At 33.7% G+C, this 12205-nt stretch overlaps 1 protein-coding gene across 5 annotated transcripts in view; it reads right to left on the bottom strand.

Moving 5' to 3' along the window:
• Positions 1 to 12205, bottom strand: part of DYM (dymeclin) — a 525071-nt gene that overhangs the window by 218160 nt on the left and 294706 nt on the right. For 3 of the 5 annotated variants that reach the window (XM_031945966.1, XM_031945964.1, XM_031945965.1), the window contains one exon: positions 1157 to 1321. The exons of the other annotated variants lie outside the window; for them this stretch is intronic. In XM_031945966.1, the coding sequence (XP_031801826.1) occupies positions 1157 to 1321 (165 nt within the window). The remainder of the gene's footprint in view (positions 1 to 1156; positions 1322 to 12205) is intronic. 5 annotated transcript variants of the gene reach the window in all.

The following is a 12205-nucleotide window of genomic DNA, read 5'->3' as shown; positions in this document are numbered from 1 at the left end:
AATACTGTATGAGGATGTATACTGATGGAAGTGGATTTCTTTGACAAAGAGAAGATCTAACTCAGTTTCAACTGATCAAGGATGGACAGAAGCAGCTACGCCTAAAGAAAGAACACTGGGAAATGAATGTAAACGGTTTGCATTTTTGTTTTTCTTCCTGGGTTATTTCTACCTTCTGAATCCAATTCTTCCTGTGCAACAAGAGAACTGTTCGGTTCTGCACACATATATTGTATCTAGGATATACTGTGACATATTTAACATATATAGGACTGCTTGCCATCTAGGGGTGGGGGTGGAGGGGGAGAGGGGAAAAATCATAACAGAAGTGAGTGCAAGGGATAATGTTGTAAAAAATTACCCTGGCATGGGTCCTGTCAATAAAAAGTTTATTATAATAAAAAAAAATGCTATGGTGCTGCTTTCTTCTAGCACATGCAACACTATGCAGGTATTGACTCTGATATTTGAGTTTGATGGCTTGTCTCATACTTGTTCATGTTTCCCACAATCAGTACTCCTAATCTAAATTCTTCCATGATCTAGCCAAGCCATCACTCTTTTAAGTGATCTATATGAATATGAAATACAAGAAACCAAAGCGACCATTTCTTCATTCTTGATTAAATCAAATCTGCTCAATCTTATTAGTTTCCATCAGAGAATAGAGCCTTGCTCTAGCTAAAAGGCATGCTCTCTGGGACAGGTGTATGGTTCAAAATTAGACTATAATTGCTATTAGTTGTAGAGTTCATTTAAAATGCAGAAAGGTAGAGGAATTTCTATTACTATAAGCATAATCAAAGGGCTTCCAAATGGCATCACTGCATGAAAATTCTGGGAAATACTATCTGTGTGCATGCGTGCGCACACACACACACACACACGTACATATATGTATATATGCCTCTTTCTATATGTATAATATGCTGATACTAAATGTTTTTCTCTCTACTGTGAAGCATGGTATGAAGTATTCAGTACTACATTTCTAAGGAAGCAAAATCCAATAATTATTTATAACATATCAGCTAGAATTAATTTACAAATCTCCCCTTTTAAACATTTAGTTATTATCTGTTCCCTTAAAAAGCATGCAAAGATTTGTCCCACAGAGCATGCAGCATGCAGTCAATGGACAGCAGAGGTTAATAACCTGGAAGCATAGGATCTGAGAATGTGAGAGCAAGTTAAAGACAGGAGTTCCTCTCCATTGTCACTGAGGGTCGAGAAGCAATGCTGCAGCGTAGAGCAGTGAGAGTGGGGGAAATACAGTTTGTCCAGGACAGAGACATATCTCCGCAAGTGGCGGCAGGTATAACTGAAAGACAAAGGTGAAGGGAGAAAAAAAGAAAGAGAGGATTTTTCCTTTCAGAAATTAATGTTTTATATCTAGAAAGTTTTGTGCCATCAGTGGATGATGCTAAAGAAAGCAAGTAAGTGGTTTTAAAAAGAAAGATAAAGTTAAAATGGCAGGGAAAAATAGATAAATTGATGCTACTACTAAACACATAAGCCTCTAGGTAAAATTGTTGAAGCTACTATCTCTCTCTGGTATTCTGAAAATAAGTTTTCCACATAGGCAAACTGATCCATTGAGATAGGAAAGAACACTGGATGAAAACAATCTAAAAAGTTGGTCTCTGATTCAAGGCTCTGGAAGCAGGGTACTTAATTAACTACTTTCAGTCTCAGTTTCTTAATTTATAAAATGAGGATTATACTACATCACTTAGACTGCTACATGAGGTTATTGTAAGGATCAAAAGAAATGTTTGTGAAAGTTCTTAGAAAAGTCTGTCTCTCTTTTTCTCTCTCTGCACACACATAATACAGAAATACACAGGAGAAATTATATTAGAAATATTATTTTATTCAGATCAACTCCTAGTGCAAGAACCATTGCAGGATATTCAAAAGCAACTGCATTTTGAAATAGGTCCATGTTAGCAATGTGAATGTGCTGTCTGACTGGCAGGCAGAATAAATAAACAATGAACATATTAGATGGTCCTCTTGAGACATTCAATCTTTGAGAACCTTCTTTGATAATTATGAAAGGCAGTAGAACTCATTTCAACATGGGCATAATTTTTAAAATCTGCTTATCTCAAAAGAGATAATAGTCCAAAGAGTTCTGAAATCTACAAATAGGCAAATTCCCATATATGGCCAATATTTATGTATTTAAATTAATTTGATCATATCAATCATTTAAACAAGTATAAAGGGGAAACACTATATAAAAAGATTTTTTAATGCTGACTGTTCAATTAAAAATCTTTTAAAACAAGATGAAATTAGGCAGCATTTATTACCTCTTTAACATTGAGTTGCAGTTCAACTCTTTGGTCTTGCCTCCTTCCTGGCTTAATAATCTCAGGGCTACGTAAATAAAGTACTTCCTGCATTGTTCCTTGGGACTGGGGATTAAGAATCCAAATGGTCCAGGCAGTTAACAGGCAGAAGAGAGACAGAATGGCTTCTTCTGCTTCATTAAAAATCAGTTTGGTTCCAAGTTGCATTATAAAACTTGAAGGAATATTATAACTTTTTTATAACTACTTTTCAATCTCATATAATTACTTGTACATATTTCTCTGTTTAATCCTGTACAGTTCTGGTATTAGAAACAAACTTTAACAAATCTCTCTACTGAAATAACATATTAATCTCTAATAAAATATTGAACAGCAATTTTATTTGAAATGTATCTACAATTCTGCTTCATGAGCTTTTTAATCACATGAAAATCATATGAAACATGGGATTTCTCTAAAGAATCTTTCTTTCTAGGATACTTTTAATCCTTACTGTACTTACACTATACTCTCCCATTATGAAAATAATAACTATGAAAAACAATCATCAGAATGAGAGATATCTTGAGAAAATGTGTCATGTTTTCTATTTTCAAATATGGCAAAAAGAAATTTACATTAGGAAAAGCATTCTATACTTCTGCACACCATAAAAACAGCATCATATGTCAAACCTTATTGGACTCCATCTTGCAGAAGAGGAAACTGAGGCTCAGAGATAAAGTGACTTGCCTACACAAAAGTTACCAAAGGAAATGGCAGTCCCAAGTTTTGAACCCAGGTCATCTGATCCCAAACCCAGTGTCCTTTCTACTACAATATCTACTTCCTCACATAGGAGAAAAAACTGCCCTGAAATCTTGGTACATTACTTTTTTTCACCTCTGGAACAACTGGTTGCTGTTGTTCAGTTATTTCCACCATGTTTGATTCACCATGACCCCATTTGGGGTTTTCTTACCAGAGATACAGAAATGGTTTGTCATTCCCTTCTCCAGCTCATTTTACAGATGAGAAAACTAAGACAGACAGAGTGAAGTGAGTTGCCCATGGTCACATATCTATGAAGTGTCTGAGGCCACATCTGAACTCAGATCTTCCTGACTCCAGGCCTGGCATTCTGTGCACTATGCCCACTAGTAGACATTATACCCATCAGTAGATATTATTTCTGAAATAAAAATATTTAAGATATAATCTGGTGTATTTTGACTTTATTTGAATAAATATTTTTCAATTTCCAAACATTCTCAAGTGTTTTTCTTAGAAAAATGTAAATCAATATGTTTAAAGGGTAATTCATTTTAATTTAATATTAATTACATTTTTTTATTATTTCAAGAAATGAAAATATTGAACAAGATGACCTCTGAAGTTCCTTTCAGCTCCAAATCTATGTTTTTATGATATTATGGTGTTGGAATCTTTACAAAGTGTTAAGCCACTGGAGTTGATTTGATCTTGGCAAGAGATATTTTGGGCCAGAACTTGAAACAGTCCGTTCCCAAGCTCCAAGAGCTCCCTCTATTTATGTGATCTCCCAAAGGTTAACTCCACCTTCTGGAGGGAGAGGAATTCTGGGTTATCTCCCAGAGTGCTCTCTGGTCCTAAGAACTTCAAGGGAGGTGTGAATTCAGACTAAGCCAGCCCTGAATTCTTGTGTGAACTACATTGAGTATTTAGATACTTATGAGCTCTCTAAAGGTGTGAACACAAGCATTGTTCTATCAGTTCCACTTAGTACTTTGTTTCAAGTTCTGGCCCAAAATATCTCTTGCTAAGATCAAATCAACTCCAATGGCTTAACACTTTGTAAAGATTCCAACACTATGGAATGAATACTGTTGATGAAAATGATATATAATTCACTATGAATGTTTCTTTTGATATTTACATATCCTTGCAACACTGGTGGAGTTGGTTCAATCACTAATTTAGGCAAATATGGAAACTGAAATTGCCATTCTGTATTCATCTCGTAATCAGTTGGAATTCCTTAATGGTCCTTGGTTTTCAAAATTAGCTTTTAATACAATATTTTCATTAACAAATGATATGTAAAAACTCTACTAGGTTTACAGAACATTCTCAGTTAATACATGTTTTTAGCAAAGTTTTAATTAAGAATTTTTAATTTTTAATTAATGAAATCAATACAATATTTTGTTTTAGAAGGTTTTTTTTATCTTTTATTATCTTCATTTAAAAAAATATCCTTCTACCTTCCTCCTCTCCACAGAGAACTATTCCTCTGAAAAAGAGTGAAAAACAAGAAAAAAGGGGGACAACTAGGTGGAACAATAGATAGAATACCAGCCCTGAAGTTAGGAGGACCTGACTTCAAATTTGGCCTTAGACACTTAACACTTCCTAGCTGTGTGACTCTGGGTAAGTCACTTAATCCCAATTGCCTAGCCAAAAAAAAAAAAAAAAAAAAAAAAAAAAAAGGTAGTTTAGCAAAATTATTCCCATTTTCAAACATATTTAAGGTACAATTATAAAATTAGGGATAACAGTGCCATACTGTCTTTATTCTCACTGAACTCACAGTTGAATTATAAAATTTTAAAACTGGGAGTTGTTAAAGTTTAATTTAACTTCAACAACAAAAATTTCAGCATCAATCAAAACTGATACTACAAAGACTTGTGAGACAAAGGAGTTAGAATTCAGATTTGATAGAAAGAATCCCTATTTTTCCTTATCTACAAGTCAAAAGAAGCCCACAAAAAAAGGAAACTAGATCAATATGCAACAAAAAGTTGAATTACTATGAATATAAAGAGGAAAAGAACACCCATATCAAGGGAAGTACTTGAAATTCTAGCATCTCTACAGAATTGGAAAGTGGTAGTGCCAGATAATATTCAAAATTCAAAAATATCTACTATAAAAACCCTTTCTATAACATCCCTAAAAGACTAGTCATCCAGAATCATCCTGAATAGCTCCACTGAAAGGAAAACAGATTACTGCTTTTTTGGATACCTTTAGCTGTTTTAAAGTTCATGTATTCTTTCTATCTCTTGTGGTTTTTATTCGTACGAGAACTGTAATTGTTGAAACTCCTTCTGACAATGTAGATTGTCAACTTATCAGAAATTGAGGAGCTTAGCAACTTTTCTGGAGCCTCAGAAGTTAAATGATTTGTCTAAGATTACACAACTAGTATGTGTCAGAGGCAGGTCTTGAAGCAAGACCTTCTTGGAAGTTGACTAGCTCAGCAGTCCCTTTTTCTTGATCAGTTCCTCCCAGAATCTCCATTTCAAGGAAAATGCACCCAGGGTAGCCATGTCTTCATTTCTCTCTAGGATCCACTCCTGACTGTGGTTATTCTCCACTATGTCTCTTTCCCCATATCTTCTTAACTACCTTCTCTTTCTTATCTAATTTTCAGCTTACTTTTAAGTATTGTCTTCCCCAATCAAAATATAAGTTCCTTAAAGTTAGGAACTCCTAGATTTTGTTTAATATTGGTATTCCTAGAACTTGGTACCTGTCACATATTAACTACTTAACAAATGCTTCCTGACTGGATTTTACAATTCTTTGGCCAATCTTCTACCCACCAGGTGAAGCTGATTCTTCTTGCTTCCTTGTACCATTGGCCTATCCTTCAGAGCAACACAAAATAAGACTACTTCTCTGACAATTCATTAATTATTGAAAGACATCTGATATGTTTTCCTTTACTCTTCTTTTCTCTAGCTTAAAGAAACATTTGGGTTTTATTCAGTCATTTCCCTTAATACTATAGTTTCTAAACCTCTCATCATTCTTGTTAAGAATTTCTTCTAGTCTGTTAATATTTCTCTTAAAATGTGGCACTCTGAAATGAATACAATACCTCAGATGTGGTCTAATGGGTGTGCTGAGCCAATACCATTATTGCTTCCCATTATCTAGACATTATTATGCTTGTCTTAATGCAGCCTAAAACTACATTAGTTCCTTTAACAACTACATCTTCCTCTTTGTTTATTTTGTGCTGTGGTCAACTAAAATCCTAAGATCTTTTTACCATGAAATTCTGTCAAGTTAGGTGTATCCTCATACTGTACTTGTATGTTTTATTTTCTTTAATTCAAATCCAGGTCTTTATAGCATGCTACAAATATAAAGCACATGAAATTAATTATCAGAAGCTCTAAGTTCTAATAATTAGGCTAAGTTCCTTAAGAGTCATATGACTAATTAAATAGTCATTTGAATAAATTAAGAATCAAGTTTGTTAATTTCTTTGATCCTCAATTTCCATCTCTATAAAAAGGGAACAACATTGTCTGCCTAGTTGAACTTTTGGGTATTTTGTGAAAATTGATCAAAATATACTATGATAAAGTACTTAAAAAAAACCTGTTGAATTCTAGATCAATATAAGCCATTAAGCATTACAGTCATCTTGTTGGGTTGGCTCCAGCTTTCAGCCTATTCAATCATTTTCTAATCTTGTTCTATGAATTTCATATGGAAAAATTATGAAAGTATATCACAAGAGATGAATAGGATGGTATGATACAAATGGGTTTTGATTTGTACCTTTAGAGGGAATAGATTCATCAATAAGATCACAGGTTCATTTAAGTATTTTACCATTTTCACAATAAATTATCCCTTCTAGCTTTATGTCATCTTCAAATACTAAATACAAAATACTAAAATATGTCTTTACAACAATTTTGGTAAACATATCTAAGTCTTTAATGCAATTGTTAAACCAGACAAGGACTGAATGCTATTAAAACAATTGAAACATATTAAAATACTGATTCTAAAAAATCTCTTCAGATTCAATTTAATAATCATTAATTGAAGCCTCCTAAGTGATTGGTGCTCTGTAGTAGACTGTCATTGTTTATTCAGTTGCATCTGACTCTTTATGATCCCATTTGGGATTTTCTTGGTAAAGATACTAAAGTAGTTTGCCATTTTCTTCTCCAGCATGGTTTACAGATGAAGAAATTGGGGCAAACTTGCCCAGCTAATTTGCCTGAGTGTCTGAGTCCAGCACTCTATCCACTCTGCCACATAATTGCTCTGTAAATTGTCAAAGTTGTCAACAAATGCTTTTTGAATACACTTATTTAACCAGCTACAAATCCATATAACAGCACACTATAATTCAGTCCACAGTTTACCCCCCAATTCACAAGGAAATCATGAAAGACTTTGTTGAAAGTTTTCTTTCAAGTCCTTTGTTTTACCCTTACAATATCTCTATGAATTAGATATTATTGGAAATAATCATTCCCATATTAGACAGAGAACTGTGAAAAGACATTATATTTCTTGCTCAAAGAAAACTGTCAATCAGTGATAAAAGACTTTGAGATTAATGCTATTATATTTATTAAAAATACCTTGCTATGCTTAGAAAAAAAGATAAATTGAATTCATAGGTAAGAACTAAACAAAAAAAGATTTTCTATAGCAAATCTTTTGTTATTTGAGGGATACTTCAGGTTCAATTTCATTAGGAAAATAGAAGCAGAAAAGGTTGGTGAAAACAAGCAATCTCCCTTTCCCCCAAATCTCCTCTGTTCCTTTTTAAAGTGGTTCCTTCTTTTTGGCAGTAATAGTGCATTGGGCACCAAGCCTACCAAAGGAAAGCAAGGAAACTTAAACAATAGAAACTATACTTTTAAAAGCAAATGAATGCTTTAAAGAAAAAAAAAAGTTATGGCATAATTTTCGTTCTTTATCCAAACTAGAGAAAGCAGATACAAGTCAACATTTCTTTCTGATAAACAAAAACAACATGAATCTTAATATAGTGAGATTCAATACTAAAGCTCTAAGATGTCAATTTGACCTTTATAGTTAATGTCTGGAAAATCAGGAAAATTAGAGCCTGGGAAATCAGTAAATGTGGTCTGGAGTTATCCCATTAAAAACATTTGCTACTTCTTAAGAATGAAAGAGAAAAACAAAATCTCCTTCATGTCTTTTTCCAGAACAAAATTTCCAAGATTATGCAATGTATAGATCCAAAATGTTTTTAAATCTTGTCATTCTCAACTAAATCAAATTATGAAAACATATCCCCTTAAAATACTGCTCAACTCCATTGGAAAAACAACAACCTGAAAATGTTGCTTCAGAAGATCCTAGTATAAAGTTATTCAAATAAAATATTTTGTCATTTTTATTTTATACTAAAATGCAATGAATATATGTGGTACAGTGGATACAGTCAGGAAAGACCTAAGTTCTATCAGTTCTAATTCATATCAGCAAGTTAACTTAACCAACAACCCAGGTCAGAGGTGCATATCTTAATCTAATATTACTCATATAGTATATAATACATAGTATGTGAATTATGACATAAGACATAATATGTTGCCATACATAGACATTACAAGCATGAAAACAGATCAATTAACTTATTTCTCATCTGGGCTCCAAGAAGCTGAACAGTAAAACTAAACTAAGGTAAACCAGGTTGAAAGGAACCAATTTCAACCATATTGGTAAATTAAGAAGATGTCTGCCCTACACATGTGAATGAGGATTTACCCCAGTGGCAGATGAGAACAATTTCTTTCAGTGGCTAGAGCAGGTGCTGTTGAGCACTGAAGACCCCAAGGCCATGCACTGCATCCTAGACCATCATGGGCTCTTGGGCTTTTATCCTGCCACCAGACTTCAGTGATATAGAAAAAGAGTGCTGCTGCTGATATTGTATAACTCTGCTTCACTTTAATCCAATTCATGGACAAGTCATCACCTGGGATGTTATTGATCCACCTTGAAAAGGAAGGATAAACAACAGCAGAGTGCTATGTATTAGAAGGGCACAGGACTTGAGATCAACCCAATTTAGGTTTCAACCCCGGGCCTGGTGTGACCTTAGGCCAAGTAACTCATTTATGCTGGTTTCACTTCTCTCATTTGTAAAATGAGGGATTTGAATGGAAGAGTGTCTTAATCTTATTATATGTAGGCTAAGAATTAGGCAAAGACCTTTATTTCTTTTTACATTTCCCTTTCTTTGGCTTCCGTTTTTTTTTTTTTTTTTCCATTTCATTACTAAATAGCAGATATAAAGAGTTGCCTCATTTATTTTATGTAATTAAGAGAGATAGATGATAGCTCCATAAATATATATCTATTCTAGATCAGCACATTTTGTAGTTGAAAACAGTTTCTTCTTATCCAGTGAATAGTTTTTTCCCTGACTTCATCACTTTCTTCTTCAATCTCTTTTTTGAAGTCCACATTCTAGCAAATCACTGTTAATTGACACCTCTGATAAACATGAGACATAGTAGAGAGCAAAGAGAAAGTGAAATCCAGACTACTCATTTTCTTTTCTAGAGCTCTTACAAACAGTAAAACAAAGAGAATGAAATAAAATAGCTAGGGTTGGGCAGTCTCTGGCACAAAAACTGACTACTTGCCAAATTTATCTAATATGCATTGTGTTCACAAGGCACTGCTCATGGCATACTATCAGGATAAACCCAACGAGGACAGCCATGGATGGTTAAATTGATAAAACTATTGTCCATTTTGCATCAAAACTGGATTATCCAAAATAGTGACATCCCTGGTCCATCAAAATATCAGAAAATTATCTACCTCACAGGATTTTTTGAAAGGCCAACATGAAAAAAAAATTGTGTAAAGTGCTTTATGACCTGTAGGATGCTAGAACGAATGCTAAATTTTATTACTGTCCAAAGTTTAAATGGGGAAATTGAGGTGCTGAGAGAGTAAATGATTTGTCCATAATCCCATAGCTAGAAGTGGCTATGGCAGGATCCCAATCTTGTAATGATTGCAAGTCACCAATTCTGACCAATAGTCAATGTGGCTTCCCCCTACTTTTCCTTTCTTCCTTCCCCTTTCCTTCCTTTCCCTTTTCTCCATTCTCCTCTGTTTTCCTTTCTCCCCTGCCCCCTTTCCCTCTCCCTTCATTCTTCCCTCTTTTTCTCCCTCTCTCTCCCCTCCTCTCCTCTTCCCTAATCTATTCTTCAAATAATACTGTCCAAAAGAAAAATTCCATGTTGTGGGATTTATTGTTACAAACCCCTCATATATTTATATTTTCTCTCTTTTTTTTAAAGCATACATATGTATCAGTTTAATAATTTGTGAATTTGTGTCAAGCTTTTAATTGGCAGTTTCCAAGACCTACAGCGTTTACCTTTTTGGAAACTGGGACAACCTATTTATAAAATTCTAATATCATTTTCTTTATCTAGAATTTAATAAAGCTTATTAACAATGGTTATGTGATCATTTTTTCAAATTCTTTCAATATTCTAGGATATCATTCAACTAGGCTTAGACATTTGAACTGATTTAGCTGCTCTTCTTTTATATCTCCACCTATTGTGGACGCCAATCCTCTTATACATGTTTAAAATCTTTTTCAATCTGAAGACTGTTTCTCGTTTAGAAAAGAATGAAAAATAGGAGTTGAGTGACTCTGGCTTACTTCTCTCAGTAGTTGCCATTATATTATATGCCTCATAGATATACTAATATGTATTTCACAAAGATATTTTATGGAATGTTACATTTGGAAAGGAACTTAATAATCACTGAGAATGCAGCAATCTCCTCATTATAAAAATAAGCAAAATAAAAGTCAGGAAGTTTAAATTATACCCCATACCTCAGTACTTTTTTGTGTTTTGATTAGAAAGTGCAGAATCTTGGAGTCTGAAATTATTTATCTGGTCTAATTCATTTCTGAACAAAAATCTTTTCTTAACAAAAGTCAAAGAGTGCCATCTAGCATTTCCTTGAAGTCCTATAGTAATGGAGAATTTATTGTCTCCTGAGACAGAACATTTTACTTTTGGATAATTAACAATTTTCTCCTTATATAAAGTCAAAATCTGCCTTTCTGTAGCTTCTACCATAATTCCTTATTCTGTCCACTCAAATTAAGAAGCACAAATCTGACCCCTCTTCTATAAGATATCTCTTCATCTATTAAAAAACAATTATCATGTCTCCCCAAGTCTTTTCTTCTCTAAGCTAAACACCATCCATTTCTTCAATCAACCCTTACATGGAGTCTGACTGAAATGATGCCCCACTACTACTTGTCTCTGGATGTGTTTCAGCTGGACAATGTCCTTCTTAAGATGTTGCACCCACATTGAACATGTTGCTTTCAATGTCATCTGAATATGCTGGAGTGTAGCAGGATGTTCACCTCTAATGTTCTGTACAAGATGGTTCTTTTGACACAGCCTGAGATCATATTAATTTTTTTTAATGCCACATCATACTGTTGACTCATGTTAAGCTTGTAGTCTATAAAACCCCTAACTGTTCTGGCTCCAGTCTGGAGATTTTTTCATTATATTGTTTCTTTGTTCTTACTTCAAACACTAAGAAAAAATATCCCAACATTTTCTGTTAATCTTTGTATTAATTAAAATCCTCAGCTCACTCTTAGCCTCAAATATTTTCCTCTTTCTGACTTCCATATTTCTGTTAATGGTATCACTATTTACCTAGACATCTTTGTTCAAATCTTAGGGTTTTCTATTTTCACTTTTGCCTCTCTTATCTAATTCTAGATATCTAATTCTTGATATCTCTTTTACTTGTCTTTTCCATTTTTCCCCATTGCTTCCAATAATCATTAACATAGGCCCTCAAGGCTATTTGCCTCATATTTTCTAATAGTTTCCTAACCATTCTTTCTGTTTGTCTCTTTTTTCCATTACTACTACTAGAGTGATTTAGTCATGGTACTCTCCTCCATTCAAAATTCTTCAACGACTCTCAAATTATCTACAAAATAACATTCAAAATTCTTAGCCTAGCAATTAAAGCCTTAAATGAAATATGTCTGTCAACATTTCCATGATGACCTCATATGTATTATTTATTGCCTTCTAGGTACTCTGATGCTG

Source organism: Sarcophilus harrisii, chromosome 1 (assembly GCF_902635505.1).
Source record: "Sarcophilus harrisii chromosome 1, mSarHar1.11, whole genome shotgun sequence".
NCBI classification, from domain to species: Eukaryota; Metazoa; Chordata; class Mammalia; order Dasyuromorphia; family Dasyuridae; genus Sarcophilus; species Sarcophilus harrisii.
Note: the sequence above shows the minus strand (reverse complement) of the source record. Positions and strands in the feature narration are given on the sequence as shown.